At 42.7% G+C, this 19,650-nt stretch overlaps 1 protein-coding gene across 1 annotated transcript in view; it reads left to right on the top strand.

Moving 5' to 3' along the window:
- TTC28 (tetratricopeptide repeat domain 28) overlaps positions 1 to 19,650 on the top strand; it is a 146,764-nt gene that overhangs the window by 29,703 nt on the left and 97,411 nt on the right. The window contains exon 5 of the mRNA XM_053452234.1: positions 16,776 to 17,283. Coding sequence (XP_053308209.1) covers positions 16,776 to 17,283 — 508 coding nt within the window. The remainder of the gene's footprint in view (positions 1 to 16,775; positions 17,284 to 19,650) is intronic.

Genomic DNA, 19,650 nt, shown 5'->3' with positions numbered 1-19,650 from the left:
CTTTGCCGTGATTTTGTCGTAATATTGTAAGTTTTGGAAATTGACTTGTATCATTGTCAATGTTTTTGGGGTGGTGTTGTAGGCGTACCTACGGATTTCCCAAGGTAGTCTACCTGGAGCACTCCCTCTCCTGGGGACTGGATTTGTGAAGGGTTGGGACTAATCATGTGTGGGAATGGGGCTAGTCTAGGCAGCCTTTACGTGGCCAAATGCCATGCCTCTACCTGGAGAAAGAAGAAACCGACTCTATGACTCTGTGAAGTTTCCACATATGCTGATAACTTGAACACATTTTATTGGAGAAGACTAGAAGAAAACTTTTCGATTGTTATACATTGTAGATTAAAAAAAGAAACTAGGATAGAAAAAGGCCTGCATATAAATGTATCTGCTATCACCATTGTTCCAGTCTCCAAGCAGAATGACAATTGGATTATGTTTCACAACCATGTGTATAGGACCTGAGCCAGAGGGAAATGTTGGCATGAGGGAAGCAGGCTGAATTCTTGCATTGGCTGTTCCACACGCCATTGATTTAAGCATGCATAGTAAACAAAACATTATTTCTTACACTTGTAGGACTTGACAGTTTTTTGTCACATCCTTTGTTTGGAAATTGTATAATGTACAATACTTTACAAATTGGGAATGTTCCAGAACAAACTGATTGCCATGCCTCAGGTTGAATGTGATTAAGGAAGCTTTTATTTCTTAAGTAGCTCTCTTCCAATATACAAGCAACGTGAGGCAAGTCCTGGACTGCCCCTTGTTTGCAGGGGACAATTATAACATACATATAGACATACCCACCAAAGCAGGTTAGCCATTTTGCAAGCAGTGGCCAGTGGTTCATGTGTGGAGACAGATCACCTCCATACATTTTAGTACATAGCTTTTCCTTAAACCAGCTGACCCTTTTCTAAGTTTCCACTTATCAATTTCAAACACATATAATTATTTTTCCAAGTAAATCTTAGATGGCATGTCTTATCTTGCTTTCCTTGTAATCCTAGACTTTAGGAGGATTTTCATAATGTATTGCATGTTATTTAACTTTCTAAATGCTATGGAAGTCTCGCAGGTATTTCAACTTTTAGAACATCAAAACAATGTATTTACCCTGGCAATCAGTGCGGCCACTGCATTTCAAAGATGGAAAAGGATGCTTCATATTACTGTGCAGGAGTTAAATGTGTACTTGTGCAAAATAGTGCATACCAACTTCACTGACCATGTCTTCCTTTATTAAATAGTCTTTATAAATAGATATTTAATAAAATACGAGAATACTCTTAATGGACTATATTTGCATTTGGAGTACAACTTATTTGTTGACTTAATATAAGAGACTACTTAGAATCAATTTGCAAGCCTACGGAACCCTATATATATATATTTTTTTTTTTAATGGTAGTATTTACCAGTATATATATATATATATATACTGGTAAATACTACCATTAAAAAAAAAATTATCCAACCTTTCTTAAAGACAACTACCATTAGTATGTTTGTACGTTGCGCATTCCAAATAATTAATACACGTTTAAAGTGAAGCTTTTTTTATTCTGATCAATACCTGCCTTCCACAAATATACCATTTTCTGCCTTGAAAATAGACCTGAAAAGAAAATTATAACATGCAATATAACAACATGGTCCCAAGATTATGCATTTCATCATAAACATTTCCAATTTAATATGAATGCCTTGTGCTTGGAACATAATATTTAACAGCATGCACTGGTAAGTATTGGCATGGTTTCTGATTGGCAGCAGTCTGTATCTGCTTAAATCTTTGTTTTATAACTGCAACAGAAAACAAAAAATGTCATGAAAGTTACATAAATGCCAAGTGGATAATAAGCTAATTGTAAAGTTTAAAACCACCATTTCCTCACTCTGTTCTCCCCACATAAATGCATGTAATGGCATAGTGTTATCTTATAATTAACATTATTTTTTTGTTAGAATGTGTCTCTATATATTTTGGTTCCAAACAAACCATACCTGTTCAGTCTTTTTCTAATTTTAGTATCTCAAACTTTAACATCTAAAATGCTAACCAAGGCCTGTAGAGTGTGAGATGTAATTTCTTACCATGGGTTGAATCTGCTGGGCCATCCATGCCTGGGAAGATTGGCAACTATCTTGAATGCTTTCCACTTCTGAATAATCCTTCTTGTCATAGAATGTAGGACTTTACATTCTTTGGAAATGACATTATATTCCTTCCCAGATTGATGACCAGCAGCAATTGCTTCTCTAAGATCATGACTATTGTCTTTCCTCCTTGACATTGTGTTAACACACACCTAAATGCTACAGACCAACAAACTGCAAATAAATTGGCTTTTATAGATGTTGTCACATTTGCTGAATTAATCAAGGGCATTTGATTAGCACCACCTGTCTGCTACTGCTACTATGGAAGTAATAAGGGTGTACTTAGTTTTTCACACGTCTTCTCCATTTTTGCTTTATTTTTGGTGACTGATTGAAGACACAGTGTAATATGACACATGCTTTGTTGTTCATCTGAGGTTGTATTTACCTAATTTTTAGACCTGCTAAGGAACAGATGATTGTTATTATGTCCTGATATGTAAAACCATAAAATTCAAAGAGGGTGTACTTTCTTTTTCACATGACTGTGTCCAAAATATTAAGAGTATTCTTGTAACATAACACATTCTAAGCCCATGCTTCACTGAAAATGTACAAATTCCTGCTGCATCAGTTGTGTTCATCATGCTGTGATTTCGTTACATTAGCTTTAATTTATTTGTTTTTGAATATATCCCCTTGAGCTATGTACTTAAATATTCATTTTAATATTTTGATATTGATGTGGTTACGCATTAGATGTTATCTGTTTTGTCACGCTTACTATACAGCTATTTCATAAAATTGTACACCAAAGCATATATACTTAGAATTATTTTTTTTTTCTAAAAGAATGCACAATCCATAAGCTAAAAATTCTTTTTTTTTTTTTTTTTTTTTTTCAAAATCAGATTTTTATTGAATTTTTCAAAAACATAAAGGAAGGAGGTAGGGCAGGGATACAGAAGGAAAAAGGGGAGGGAGGGCAAGGGGGAATCAGGGAAACCGCGGCATGAAACAGAGGAACACAAAAATACATAGCAAGGTACATATCAGAAGTACAGTCAGAGACGTATACCAGCACGCAAACAGCATTACAAACACCCATCACAGGAACAATGGAGAACAGAAATCAAGAAGTCAGGGCAACTCGCGGCCATGAACATCGGCCCGCTGAGTAGCCGGGCGGCCCCGGGCGAAACTAGGCAACTACACATCGTGCCCAGCAACCGAGGACATCCAGTAAAACCACGTGGCCATATAGGCCTCCCTAAGTTTCGGGGTCGAGGCGGAGAGATCCTCAACCCTCCTGATCTCCTCCACCCTTGCCACCCAGTCCCGACGAGAGGGAGGGCAAGGCTGTTTCCAGTGTAAGGGTATAAGGCTTTTAGCAGCGTCAAGGAGATGTCGGACCACCGACCGTTTGTAATGAGAGATCGAGTGAGACGTATGGTGCAAGAGCATGGGCAGAGGACGGAAAGGAGGGGGAGAGTCTGACAACTCCGAAATCACCCGGTGAACCTCCCGCCAATAAGGTTGCAGCAAGGGACAGGACCACCAGATGTGCAACATCGTGCCCACATCCCCACCGCACCTCCAACACCTGTCAGACGTACCCGGGAACATACGCTGAAGACGCTGCGGCGTCCTGTACCAGTGTGTCAACAGTTTATAGTTAGTCTCCTGCGTCTTAGTGGCCCTCGAGCTCTTGTGGGTGAAAACGAATATCTTATCCCAGTCCTTGTCAGAGAGTCGAGTGTCACAGACGGTCTCCCAGGTCTCACAAAAGGACGGTCGAGTCGCAGAGGTCACAGTCATCAGCAAGGAATAGAGCAAGGAGATGGCCCTCTCCGGTGGCCGGGCCCCCGTGCACAAGGTTTCAAAGCCCGTTAAGGGCCGGTGGAGACGGTCCCCATGCGGCAAGGTAGAGAGATAGTGCCCAAGTTGGTGGTACGTGAAGCGCTCCGACCACGTAGGATCGCGCCCCCGCAGCAACGAGCGCAAGGGGAGCAGCCCGCCCCCCTCCAGCAGCGCCCGGGCCCGGACAGGGGCAGGAACCCCGAGGAAGTCCAACCGGCCCACCTCCCGCCCCGGAGCAAAGTCCGGGTTCTCGCAGAGGGGCAGCAACGGCGACGGCGCGGTAGACAGGCGAGCGCGCAGGCACACCTCCCGCCAAACCGCCAGTGTCGCCAGTACAAAAGGATGGGAAATGCCGCCGTGGCCGCCACCCGGGCCCCACAAGGCATGGTATATACGGCCCCGCATCCCCCCAATCTCCAGATCGACCCACGGCTTAGCTAGGGGACCCAGGGTATGCCACTCCAAGATGCGAAGGAGGTGGGCAGCACGGTAATACGCATGAAAATCAGGCAAGGCAAGCCCGCCCGCAGATTTGGGCCTCGTGAGCTGGGCAAACCGCTGCCGAGGGCTCTTATTGCCCCAGACAAACCTAGACACCAGAGACCGGAGAACCTTGAAAAAGTCCCGCGGTATCCGAATCGGAAGCGTCTGGAACAGATACAACACCCGAGGCAAAAGGTTCATCTTGACAACATTCACCCGGCCTATCCAGGAGAGATATAGCGGCGTCCACCGCCGCAGATCCTCAGACAGAACGGCTAACAAGGGTGTAAAATTAACATGATAAAGCCGCGCGGGATCGGCAGTCAGCCAAATCCCTAAATACTTAAGCTTCTCCGTGCACCACCGGAAGGGGAAGCAAGGCATAAGCGAGGACACCAACCGAGGGGGCAGGGAGACATTTAAAATTTCGGACTTCGAATAATTTATCTTAAGGTTAGACAGCGCGCCGTAGAGGCGAAAAGCCTCAAGAATATTCGGGAGTGAAATACTGGGACGGTCTACAATAAACAGCAGATCAACAGCGTATGCCGCCACCTTATGATGTCGATCACCGTCCCGCAACCCCAAGATGTTCGGGTCCGAACGGACAGCCTCCAAAAAAGGGTCCAGGGACAGCGCAAAGAGCATCGGGGACAGGGGACAGCCCTGTCTGGTCCCGTTCCTTATCGCTATGGGGGGAGAGAGAGCCCCATTAACCCGCACGCGAGCAGTAGGCGAGGAATAGAGAGCCCCAATCCAGGCCAACATGGATGGGCCCAGACCCAGATGTTCCAGGGTAGCCTCCAAAAAACCCCAGTCCACCCTATCAAAGGCCTTCTCCGCGTCGGTCGATAACAGTAAAATCTGGCGCGCCTCCGCCCGCGCCTTATGGATGACAGAGAGAAGTCTAATAGTATTATCACGCGCCTCTCGCCGAGGGATAAAGCCAGCCTGGTCCGGGTGAACCAACAGCGGGAGGAACCGACCCAGACGCAACGCCAGCATTTTAGCAAAAAGCTTCAAGTCGGCATTGAGGAGCGAGATCGGGCGGTAACTCTGACACAGACCAGGGTCCTTGCCCTCCTTCGGAATGACCGCGATCGTGGCCGCCAACGACTGGGAGGGAAACCGAAGTCCCCCCCGGATGGCATTGAGCGCGGCAAGCAGGTGTGGGAAAAGGGGCGCCGAGAACGTACGGTAGTACCCCAGGGGCAGACCGTCCGGACCCGGACACTTACCCCGCTGGGTGGCCTTCAGAGCCGCGGAGAGCTCCTCAGCCGAGAACGGCGCCTCCATAGATTCCGCCTGTTCACGGGTGAGTTTGCGCACACCGTGCTCCGCAAGATAACTGTTGATGCGGACCCGCTTATCATGACTGGCACCCTCATCGGAAACCTGGGACGAACCATAAAGAGAGGAGTAATACGCATGAAACGCATCCACTATCTTAGAGGGGAAATGGGACAAATCCCCCGCAGGTGTCCGGACCCGGTGCACGTGCGTATTGCGCTTAAGTGGGTTTATCATTTTGGCCAACAGCTTACCGCACTTATTACCGTGCTCACTGAAAAATCTCTGACTATACAGGGAAGCCCGACGAAACTTAGAGTTGAGAATGTCAGACAGTTGGCCCCTGAGGGAGGTCAGATCCGCGTAGGCCGCCTCATCAAGAGTATCCTTGTGCAGGGATTCCAACTGCTGAATTCGAACAGTAAGCCTATCAATCTCCCGCGCGCGCGCCCTCTTTCGTTGCGTACCTTGTTGAATAAAGAAACCTCGCAGCACACACTTATGGGCCTCCCACACCACCAGAGGGGACAGCCCCTGCGTAGCATTGTCCTGAAAGTAACGTTGCAGTTCCGTCGTCGTCTGTGAGACAAGCGCCTCGTCCAGTAGAAAAGAGTCGTTAAGTCGCCACGTCCACTCCCGGGGCCTACACAACGGAGAGTCTAGCGTAATGGAAACTGGAGAGTGATCTGTCCAGGTCATCGGTAGGATCGTGGCCGCCTGCAGCAAGTCCAGGTGAGTCTGAGAGAGAAAGATGTAATCCAGTCGGGAGTAGCAAGCATGAGGGGAAGAGTAAAAAGTGAAGTCCCGGGCAGTCGGGTACAGAGAACGCCAGCAGTCAATCAGGCGCTGCTCAGTCAGGAGTTTGCGAACCGAGCGCAACTGGTTAGCCGGGACACAACTGGAGCCCGAGGAAGTGTCGACCTCCGGGCGAAGAGGGACATTTAAATCCCCCCCCAGAATCACAAGGCCCTCCCCAAAAGTGGCGAGCGAGGCCACGATAGAGCGGAGGGCCACATGCTGAGCCCGATTAGGAAGATACACGCTAGCAAAGGTGTAGAGAACCTCAGCAATGTAGCCCTTAACGAAGGTGAAACGGCCCGAGGGGTCAAGGAGAGTATCCTTAACAACGAACGGGACCCTGTTAGAAAATAGTATAGCCGTCCCCTTAGTCTTGGACTCCGGATTGTTACTAAAATATCCCAAAGGGTAGTGGGAATTCTTTAGACTAGGGGCTTGCCCCCCCTTGAAGTGGGTCTCCTGAAGCAGTACCACGGAGGCATCATGCGCCTTAAATTCTCTCAGAGCCCTGGACCGTTTTTCGGGTATATTAAGACCCTGTGCGTTAACAGAATAAATGGTCAGCGGGGCTGGTCGGAAAGCCATGTCAGTCGGTATGCGGAGCGACGCCTCAGTGCCGCGGGGGTAGAGACAAAAAAGAGGGGAGGGCGGAAAGGACGGTGGGGAGGAGAACAGGGACGGGGGGGGGGATTATGTAATATTAGTGGGAAATGTAGTGTGTGGGGTAATGTGTCAAGTACCGGGCAGACCCCAACCCCCCTAGGGAGGCGAACGGGGTCCCCAGAGAACGGGCAACGACACCAAGCCCCGTGGGGTAGAGAACGAGGCGGGCGAAGAATTCCAGAAAGCGGCAAAGGCTCCGCAGGTAGACCAAGTGCCGCCAAAACACAGAACGCCCCGCCACCCGCCCGAAACAGACACAACAGACAACACCATAACAGAACAAATAACAAATTCTTGGGCAACGCAATACACAGAATTATGCATTACAAATGCGGCCCCCGGAGTAGAGGAAGCATACGTGTCAACGGCCGGAAAGAAAAAAAAAAAAAAAAAAAAAAAAAAAAAAAAAAAAAAACGACGAACGGGTTGTGTAGTGTAGTGAGAGCAAAGGACTGCCCGTGGGCCAAGCTGGGGGCGTCCCGGAGCAGGCGCGCCAGGGGACCAACACACCGCAAGAGATCGCACCCCAGGGGTGACACAAACGCCAGCGGAGACGTCACTCAAGGCGGCAGTGCCAACCCCACCAGGAGGGACATGGGCAGGATGGCATGGGGCAGCGCGCGGCAGAGCGACATAACAAGGGGCGGATCGGGCCCTGCACACCCCGAAACCAGCGCGAGCCCCGAGGGCCAGCGCGTGCGAGTAACACGGTCGGTCCGAGCGACACGCGGCGAGCATCGGGGCGGCCGCAGGGCAGCAGAGCGACCCCCGAAGCACCAACACACCTAAGGGGCAGGCACACGAACCCAGTCCCAAATGCACCAAGATAATAAAAAACAAAAACGATGCGGAAAAATAAAAACGACGCGGAAAAAGAAAAAGAAATAAAAATAAAGTCACACACGAGCCACGGGTACACAGCGGTAAAATAAAACGAAAGTCCGCAGGTAATAACAAGTCCCGCTTCCAGGCTGGCGTAGTCGGCCAAAGAAGGATACAGAGGAGCCTCCACGGGGTCACCACCGGAAAGTGGCCGGCATCAGTCACTCCCTCGGCGGCTGGTCACGGTCCCTGTCCCTCAGAGCCCGTCCAGGAGGTCTGGCCCGCTGGGGCCCGCGTTGCGCTGAACCAGCACGGCGTCGGCGAAAATCCGCATCTCGGGCGGTCCAGTCGGGTACCTCAAGCGGCGGCAGGTCCAGCTCCAGCAGAAAGGGTCGAACGTCCGCAGGCCTGCGGATGGTAGCTGTAAGGGGGCCCAGACGGGCCACCAGGGCAAAAGGATAACCCCACCGGTACGCGATCTTCCGCTCCTGAAGCGCGGCAGTCACAGGGCGTAGGGCCCGCCTGGCCAACAGCGTGTAGTGGGACAGATCATGATAGAGGGAAACCTCATGCCCCTCAAAGGCCCAAAACCGGCGTGCGCGGGCCTTCAACATTATCTCCTCCTTCAGCGAGTAGCTGTGGAGACAGCAAATTATGTCCCTGGGGGGGTCTCCCGGGCCGCCGCTGGGGCGCAGAGCTCTATGGGCACGATCAAATTTTATAGGTTTCCTCCCAGGGTCTGCAGGCCACTCCAGAATCAGGGAAAAGAGTCTGTCCAGGCTCGCCCTAAGATCCTCAGGTCGCTCACCTTCAGGAAGACCCCGCACCCGAATATTGGACCGCCGCCCTCGGTTATCGAGGTCCTCCAGATGGTAAAATAAATCCGCCATCTGATGGGAACAGGAGCGGCAGTGGGCCGATAGCTGGCGTTCGACCTCCCCGGTCCTGGCGTCAACACTGGTGACCCTCTCGTCAAGGCGGGAAACCTCAGCCCGCAAGGCCGCGACTTCGGCCCGGACCGTTTGCTTGACTTCTGCCACGAGGAGACTGAAGTCGTCCTTTGTGGGCAGAGACGAAAAAAGTCGGCGCCACTCAGGCGAAGGCGGTCCCGAGGCACTGGCTGCGGGCAGCAGGGAATCTCCATCCTCCGAGGCCCCAGAGCAGGCGGGAGTCTGCGCCATGTTGGAGTCTTCCGGCTGAGTCTGCAGCAGCTGCGGAGTGGTAAAATAGCCCCTCAGCGACGCGGGTTGAGATCTGCCGCTAGACGCCGGGGTAGTCGGCTCCGGGGGACCCTTTTTAGTGCGGCCCATTGCGAATTACGCCGGAGTGTCTGCGAATCTCAGGGCGGGCGGCGCGGAGCAAACAGATCAGGCAGCCATCTTCTTCGCCGGGCCAGCCACGCCCCAGCTAAAAATTCTTTAGCTTATATTAAAACAAGAAAACCTTGTGGACTTTTCACCTTACTTACACAATTAAAGAGTACAAGCATAATTTATTACATGGATCCTCAACACCTGTATACAAAATATTTAGGATTTGTTCCTATTAGTATTCATTTTCTTGCGCTATATGTGGGGACTGTCATCTTACTACCTTATCACATGTTTGAAAGTACTAATTACTCAGATATTTGTAAAAATAGCTTTATAGAAATATATAGATTTATGCAATCTCTACTACTAGAAACGTGTGCAGTCTGCAAATAATGCTGATATGGGAAGTGGGTGAATTCCTGCTTGGGCTGCTTGACTTGGTATAGTTCCATACCTCTCAACATTTCAATTCGCCAAAGAGGGCAACTTTTGTTTTAGGGAGTAGGATGAGAGGGATGGATAGAGAGAATGGCTTTTATCATATTTGTACACATAGTAAAGTGTATTTTTCTTACACAATGTAATATATAAACACCTCTGTTTTTATAGATATAAATCTGAACTTAAAAATGGATAATTAACTAAAAAATAGTATTAACATACTTAGCAGGTGATTTTTATTATTGGATTCAGTTACCACATCCCAGTGTGACAGTCTGTTTAGTAAAGGTCAAGTTATCTGTTGAGTTAATTTGGGGAAACTAGAAATATCTATTAAAACACAAATACCTCATTGATCCTTCTTTAAACGAATCCCCAAACAATATAAAATATACAGTATATATATACAGTATATACAGAACAAAGTAACCAACGAACCAACTAAACCTACCGTGAACCTATTCTGCAATGACCATTATATGTCTCTCTTGGGTGATATGAATAGACTATGGTGACCTATTATAGCCGCAGTCATTACTGAATGTTTTTTCAGGGAAGAAAATAAAAATTTTGAAGTCATCATGGTATATAGCCCTAATTATCTTATACAGTGACAGTAGGTCATTGAATGTCATTGGACACAAGAAATAAAATGGGACTCCTCTGACTTTATTAGGAAGACAATGGTCCACCTCAACAAATATGTCACGGTCACAGTCCTATAGTATATTTTCTTTTTATTCCGCCTGAAACAGGAGGTCATCTCCAGTCCAAAAAATATTACCTGCCAATGAGAGACATAAAAAGTCGGCAAGCAAAAGATTAAGTTGAACTTGGGATGTCACGGCAATGCTCACTTATTTATTGGCCAAGATGCTCTGCGACAGACTTCTTTGGACCTTGGAATAATATAAGCAGGGGCTGCTAGACTGTAGATGGGAGTAGAAACAGGTTACTTTGTAAGTTTAGGCAAAATGTTAGAAAACGGACAATATGCAAAAATAAGGATACTTCTTCCTGACACAATGATTTAAATGAGTGGCTTTTTTTAACCTCTTAAGGACAATGGGCGGTCCCAAAACCCATTGAAAAACATGCATTTTGTCATTAAGGGGTTAAATGTTAATACAGAGCTTTGGAATAAGATATGTCATTTTTTACCAAAAAAAAGATTCACAGAAACAAAAGTTAACTAGCAAACAGGGTTTATTCTGAAAGCATAATGGGTGAATTTTAAGGCAATGAAACATTTCATCTCAAGGTATTCACAAAGCAAGAAACAAACAGACAATATAAGTTATGTTTGGACCTTTATAAGGCAGACTTGGCGTTTAACTCAATCCATGGACGTCCACTATGCTTCACACCACTGTTTAACCCAGCCTGTGTAGATCTTTGTCGGTTTCTATAGAAGACTTTGGCCAACCCGATGAAGCACTTGCCATTGATTGTGATAGGTCCCAAGTGTATGGAAACCCTAATGAGTTAGCTACTTCATTGAGCCACATTCAGTAAATAGAAATTTTAGAAGAATTACACCTTTATTTAACAGACTCCCAACCTCACTGCATTTGTGACCCATGTACAGCACGATAAAGTCCAATGGACATTGGATATTTATGCGCTACATAGCTAAAGTCTACGTTTTGTTCTCACATATAAACAGTTAATTACAAAGGTTCCATAAATGGCTTTCTGGAAGCATTGAAATGTCACATTGTGATCATTACAATTAATTTAGACCAAGTCTGTTCTATTTAAAGTAACATGCATCTTTCTGTTTTACACATTTCTGGTTTAATTGCTTTCTTCATTGACACCGAGGTTAACCAAATTGCTCTTATGAATTATTCATGGGCTACACTGATTATTATGGCATAATTTTGCCACTAAAAATACAAACCAAGTGAAGCGGAAATGTATGCTCTTAGCCGTCATTGACAGTCTGCAATTCATTTGGAAGTTTTCTTGCATGTTTTTTTTAAATTTTTTGCTCTAATAATCTCCATCTCTTTGTGAATCCCATATACAGTATAGGGATAATCCATATGCAGAAGATGAATTGCTCTAAGGGACCCTTCAAGGTATCATTTTGAAAGCAGTATGTGTCTATCCAAATAACTAAAATGATGTGATTTCTATTAGCAAGGGTCTCTAGACATAATGCACATGTATTCCATAAAAAAAGGTTAAAATAATGAATGCAGGAGTTGAGGACTGCCATTTGAATCAGGTTTAAAAGTTTTTTTTGTATAAAATAACATTTAGGAATATGCATAAACATGACTGCTTACTGATGTAATCTCATCCCCATTGTAATAGAATATTTGATACTACCCCAGGAAAAAAACATTCAAGGGCCTTATGTGTGAATATGTAGGGTAGGTAGGGCAATGAAACTGTTGGAAGATAGAGAAGTAAGATATTTTGTGGCTTAGATGTCTTTGCTTTTATTTCTCCATTCTAGGAGTCATTGATGGTGTAAATTTATGAAGACGTATCTCAGTATACTCAGGAAATGTTAAGGTGGTCTGTGGATTAAAGAAATGTGAAAAGAGCCAGCTGCCCATGGACCATGTATTCCTTAGGGACCTTAGTTGGTCTTCTATATGTCCTGCAGTTACTGTGTTTTGGTTTTACTTCCCCTGAGAATTTTACCTGTCAAAGGCTAGAAGAAAAATGTGAGGTGGGATGAAGAGAAGAGCTGATAAACTGGATGACGGCTGAGATAGGTTTGCATTTGGAGATATTTTAGGGGTGTTTATGCCTACTAGCAGATGCTTGCCCAGGCACCATTCAGAAAAAAAGTCAGTCATGCTGGCAAGGCAGATTGGGAAGGGAGCAAGGATCAAGAGATATATCATTTTGAGGTAGGAAGCTATCATGGTAGCTATGGGCTGCTATCCAGTTCATCTTTAAACTCAGTGTGAAAAGAAGGGTTTATGTCCAGCTGGCCAAATGGTGATGTAGCTAATGCCAGGTTACGATGGTCAATACAGGAGATTTTTTGTTATAATTTGTGCGGTTTTATAAATGGACAGCGTTAATGCTCATGTGTTCTCTATTTCTCGATGACCTAGCAGATAAAACTAAAAGAAACAAATGTGTGTCTTATAACTGTTTCATTTCAGACATCAAACATTGTCTTTTGTGGATTATATTCCATGTTTAAACCATCTAATCCATGCATACATATTTTCTTTAATATTGTTATCACTATTTTAATTGTATGCAAAATTATTATGATTAAGTGTCAAATACTGCCTAATTTGGATAATGGCTTTTAAATTGTGTCTTATACTTACCTGTAAGGTCATCACCATGTGATAGCTGGTATGCGTTAATTAATTCTAATAATAGTTAGTCTACTAATTAATGTATTTTAAGCAGTCATATACTTGCCATTATTTCTGGTTAGTTAATCAACTGCATAGCGGTATACAGTGTGGGTCTGTTGAGACGCTATGTAAACCATGCAAAATAATGTTTGCAACGATATGATCTTAAATTGCTACGTATAATTCCATTTATTATTTATACACATTTTATATTAATATAACACAGTGAGAATTATAAAGAGCAACTCTTCTGGAAGGCGATAAAAGCGGAGCTGTCGGCACAGACATTAGATTGCTGTTAGTAATGTATTCACCTTGGGCATTGAGCAGCGCCCCTTGCTGTCCTTCTGTGGCCACCCTCCTTCATGTCCTCATCCTCTGTGTCTTAAAGGGTTAAATGTAATGTAATAACAGGGTGGTCACAGGGAATGTATGAATGCCTTGCAGAAAGCCACCAATATTATCTCACTTGGCAGCAGCCACTAATGTGTCCAATAATATATTATTATGTATCATAAACCGAACCTTTTCCCAGTTTGGATGCACGTTAATGATTATTGTTACGTCCGTAGGAGGCTTGATCCTATAAAACTTGGTTAAAACATGCTTTTTTATTTAACAAAATGAAAAAGACATGTAAAGTTTGTCAGCATCTTAGCTATGTTGAAAATTACCCAGTTATAATTTCGTTTAAATGGAAACCTATCACTTTACCTAAATAAATAAGCAAAAATAATATTGATTTTACAGCCCAATCAGTCATTACAATTTGTCAGCTTTAATGTTGTAATTAAATTGCCTCAGGAAAACCTAGTGTAGTTTCTCAATTTTCGAAAGCTGGTAAAGGTATCGCATCTCGCCAACTTCCGTGTCTTAATTAGCTATAAATTGTTTTTTATGGCTAATCTGTTACCACTCCTTCTTGCAACAGAAAGATTGTGCGCTTATTAATCCGCTACTTTCCAGAAGCCTAGCACACTTAGAGTTACACATGAAAAATGGCACTTATTTTCTGTGCCAAGAAGTACATTTATTTATTGTTTGTTCTAAATACTTAGGACTCAGTCATGTGTCTTCTTGCCACATAGTTATTATCCATCGCATCTCTTAATTTACCCTCCCGGAACTAACGCTGCATCCCTCATCGTGCGTATTGGAGGGTGTATTCCTTTGAAGTGATCTTACGAACCTCTGTACTATAGCGGGGTCATGTGACCCTCACCCCGTTATCATGCACCTTCCGTGTTCCCGCTTTGCCTGCCTCAGTGCGCCTCTCTGGCTAAGCACAGGGCCCGGCTTGCCTGCTTTCTTACAACAGGGAGACTAGGCCCCACTCGACCGGCCAGGCCTGGTAAACCAGTACCGGGCGTACCCCCTGATGGCGGCCTTGCCTAAGACTAGAGAGTGCAGTTGATGTTTTGCCTTTTATATAAAGAATATACATTTCTGTTGTGTAATGTTGATTGAAAGTCATATCACACTGGCTTTTATTTAAAATATGTCGTCAAATAATTTCTCTTTATTTTTCTTGGAACATTTTCATTGCTTCTACATAAAAATGCATAATTTCTACTACTTCAATTTAATTTAGGTGTTTAATTTTTATTGTTGCCCATGAAAGAGCAGAGATAAGCTCCTCACACGGCCACTGATTAAGGGTGTACTAAAACATATTTCAGCAAGAATTATTACCTTTTATTAATACTCGTTGGACTTTAGTTATCATACTCCACAATCCTGCTCTAAGGGGTTCATTGATGATCCACAAGTTCCAGGATACATCTTTTGCTGACATTTTTGCAGCCTTGCAACACTTAATTTTAATCCTTTACTGAAATCATAGTTGTCCATTAACGTGTAACAAGAAGGACTACAGTGTGTCACAGGGAACTGCGGTATAAATCAGAACAAATTCATTACTCTCCATGGAAAGGGAATTCAACAATATATTAACAGAAATGCTACAATTGTCAACATGATCATTGTTGAAGATAAGCAACACAATATTTAGGAAGGTTGTAACGTATCTTAGTCATACAATTACTGTATTGTCTACAGTGAAGGAAATGGGTCATGTCTAATCTAAGTTCTAAGTTAAAATACTGGCATGTTAACTGCCCGTGGGGTGTCTAATTTTAACAAATGTATGATTTAATGGGGTAAATGCCAAATCCTCTAGATTGTAAGATCGTTGGAGCAGGGCCCTCCTCACCTGTTGTCTCTGTTAGTCAATTTGTTATGTTACATACTACTTGTTGTGTCCTGTCTACCCATTGTACAGCGCTACGGAATTTGATGGCGGTATATAAAACAATAAAAAATAATAATAATAATGTACACAATCTGTAGTGTCTGTGGCAACTTGGTTAGGGAAAGCATTGGTCAGCAAAAAAGCAAAAAAGCAAAAAATGTCGAAAGCAGTCACGATGGCTAGTCTTTATTGGTCAGTGCTGATAACCTTTTTTTTCAAAGAGATTTAAGGTCCACACCATATATATAGATGTTGATCCAGTATTTAGTGAGTTGCTGTATATGAGTTGCATTTGGCAGTATTAGCTACAGATTGTAAGAAGGTCATATCATTTAAGCACAATATATTAATAAAGCTTGTATACCTAAATACCAATATATATATATATATATATATATATATATATATATATATATATGTGTGTGTGTGTGTGTGTGTGTTTATGTATTTCTTTTATTCCCAGTAGTTTGCTATGAAACGTTAGCCCTTTATTCGTCTTGTGTTAGCATGAAGTAAATGCTTCATGAATTTGAATATTTTACAGTTTTAAGTTGCTTTTATATTTATAACATCATAAAATCCTATAATTCTAAAGTGTATGTTCCATTAACCACCAGGTCATATTTATTCAACTGTTTCATCCAATAAAAAGTGATAGGATACTTATTGGCATATTTCTAGTGTATTACAGCACTTACGCTGCCGCTGCACTCCCCTAGCCCATTTTTAGGGACATGTTCTTGGGTGGTTTGCATGAAACAAAAATGTCTTCTCCAAGAAGTAAAGGCAAGCCAGGCCAACTTAGTGGTGAAATGATAACCTTGTAGAGACAAACTGATTTCATGTAAAGATACAAAGCTGATTACTTTTACCAAACATTAGTTTCAGTTCAATTTAATTGCTTTGGTTTTGTGCCGGGCCTTGCCGAAAATGCAAAGTACATGAGAACCATTTGGCCCATCTAGTTTGCCCATCATCGCTGTTCGGTCTTTGGTCCTGCCTAACATTCAGCATAGTCACTTGCCCAACCTTTTTGTATTAACGTCAGTCACTTCTACTGGGAGACTGTTCCGTTTATCGACCACCCTCTCGCTGAAGTAGTTTTATGCTGTGACCGCTTGTCCTAGCATGTCTTCTCCTTTGAAATATTCTTCTTTCTGCTACTGTTTTACATGTCTTTTTTTCTAACCGAAGTCCCTTCCTTTTACCTTCATCTGTAAAACTGAACAAAATTACCCATTGAGGCAGTCAACTAGACCTTTATCAAGTCTCCATTAGTAAATACTAAGTCTAGCAATGCATCCTTTTTTTGCTAGTCTTAATGTTAAGGGTACTTGGAGGGGAGCTGTTAATGGTGTTAGGAAGCAAAGCTGTACTTGTCATGTTTAAATGTGATTCTTATCTCCACAGGCAGCATCATCTGCATTAAGCAGTTTGGGCCATGTATATACAGCTATTGGCGACTACCCCAACGCGTTGGCCAGCCACAAACAATGTGTTCTCCTGGCTAAGCAATCCAAAGATGAACTGTCTGAAGCAAGAGAGTTAGGCAATATGGGTGCAGTCTATATTGCCATGGGGGACTTTGAAAATGCAGTTCATTCTCATGAACAACACTTAAAAATCGCAAAGGAACTTGGAAATAAACGGGAGGAAGCTCGAGCATATAGCAACCTTGGCAGTGCCTTTCACTACAGACGGAACTTTGACAAGGCAATGTCTTACCACAACCATGTCCTCGAACTCGCCCAGGAATTATCAGACAAGTCGATAGAGATGCGAGCCTTTGCAGGATTAGGACATGCAGCACGATGTATGCAAGACTTGGAGAGGGCTAAACAGTACCACGAACAGCAGCTATGCATTGCAGAAACGCTCAAGGACCGAGCAGCTGAGGGAAGAGCTTCTTCAAACTTGGGTGAGTGTCACAGCTTACTTGTGAATTTCTGAAGGCTCTAAAAGCCCAACTTCTCGTGCAGGGCTGTAATTAGGGTTCTTGATAGATGTCACCCCATGATTACATCACATTAACTTCTACAAGCAGATGGGGCCCTTGGCCATTGCTGCTTGGCGGCTCAAGGGCTCCTTTTAACCTTTGGGGAGCCTAGGGAAGCTGCCCCTCTTTACCCTATAGAAATTTTAGCCCTGTTCTAGGATCTGTTTGTACTTACAAAAATAATAAATGTTTTTAGCTGGGAAAAGTCTTTTTGCTTTTTAAATGTAGAAATTTTAGGCCGATTATGGTTTAGTATATTAAATATATGCCCCCATTGTTATTTTTAATGTTCCTAGATATAAATACGTCACTGAGATAAAAGCTAGGAATGCAATATGGGATTTAAGGTACACTAGATTATTTCCTGGTTTTTTTTCTTAATTAGTTGATAATTTACTAGTTTTGGGAGCATAAAGCAGTCTACTACTCAGCTGAATGAACCTAGTCATATTGTGGCCTGGCTGAACGCTGAAAGGTTTACATATATATATATATATATATATATATATATATATATATATATATATATATATACACACACACTGCTGGATAATATCCATGAATTATATAAATATATCTTTTATAAATCCCTCGTTATAAAGGACCTTATAATGCCACACACAATGCCCCTGTCCCAATTCATAGAATTCTCCTCTGCCACCGTTTCGTAGAATTATGCAGATATTATGCTTTCTTGTATTTACTGTGCTTGACTAGGATTAGCCTTTTAAAATCTCTTTTGCTGACAATGTTAAATTCAAACAGCCCAGATTTCATTAAAATATTTGCACAACTGGATGAGTTCTGAATATCTATCGAGTAACAGAATGTCCTCTCTGCCATGCATTCTGCATGCATAGCTTTACAAATAAGTTACAAATGAGAATTTTATTAAATTGATTTCAAGTGTGCTACACATTATTTGGTTTTGCTACATGCTATCGATCAAATGACGCACTGAAATTTTCGTGAGGTCTCGGAATATTAGTTACATAAGGATTTCTTTTTTCACATTAGAATTTATTTTTTATATATTTATATTTTTCACAGCTGAACATTCGGGTATGTGAAGATCTTTGAATATCAGTTTGACCTTTTTTATATTATTTTAATATATATATATATATATATATATATATATTATATGATTTTTTTATCATTTGGCAGTTAACACAAGTCAGATAAAAAAAAAATCTTACCACCTTCATATTAGTTCAAATACATTTTATTTGTTTAATTTTTTTATTTAGTTTTTTTTTGGATAAAGGGTTTTGTTGTATTTGAGGACAAAGCTTAGATTGGATTTTAAATTCTCATTACTTACTTGAACATTTCTATTAACAGCGTCATGTGAAATAAAGCACACAAATGCATACCCGAAAAAACTGTGCGTGTTTTGCCCAAAAACACATAACACGCGATTGGGCAAAATATTAATATTAGTATTGTAAATATTAGTATTATTGAACGTCATTTGAGTTCATCCTGGCAGCACATATTAAAAATGCACTGTTTTCTAATATTCCATTATGACATTAGTTATCCCTAGGTCCCCATGCTGTTCTTCTTAAAATATAAGTACTTTCCTCAACTGTTGGCAGTTTTATTAAAACCCTTCAACTGACTTAATGAATGTAAAGCAGCACATGAAAGAAGGAGTGAATTAAATTAGCTTAGACGTCATCATAATACATTAAAACTGTTACCGACAAAAATCAGTGCTTTTATGTGCAAACAGACCCTTTTTCTGCCATGAACTCTCACCTTAAGGTCATAGTCAAAGTCATGATGTCATGACTCCTATTTGCTGTCATGTAACTGAGAGGAATAGTTCAGACAAGTGGTAAGCGTTACCATCCCATGATACAGCGCTGCGGAATATGATAGCACTATATAAAAGAATAAATAATAATATCACAAGACAAGTTACTGTTACTAATATGAACGCTGCATTCATGGGTAGCTAGTATGTATTTTTGAATAATTTGTAAATAATGATAATTAATGAGAAATGATAAAACAAGCTTATATGTGATTGAGGTGCGTAAGGAAACGCATACTTTCTAGGGCTTAGCAGAGTCCATCGGACAACAATGTATTATTGTTATTCTTCATTTACACTGTGCAAGATACATTGAATGAAGGTTCTTACAAGACACAATAGGCAGGGTATATTAGGTTCATCATTTGTAGAAGTCAACAAGGGTTAAGGCATAGCTCCAAACATTGCAAATAGTAAAAGAGGGGCACTTGTGTTTAATGCAGTGTGGTTGGGGATGTGGCCCACCA

Source organism: Spea bombifrons, chromosome 1 (assembly GCF_027358695.1).
Source record: "Spea bombifrons isolate aSpeBom1 chromosome 1, aSpeBom1.2.pri, whole genome shotgun sequence".
Lineage (NCBI taxonomy): Eukaryota > Metazoa > Chordata > Amphibia > Anura > Pelobatidae > Spea > Spea bombifrons.
This window is presented reverse-complemented; position numbering and strand designations above follow the sequence as displayed.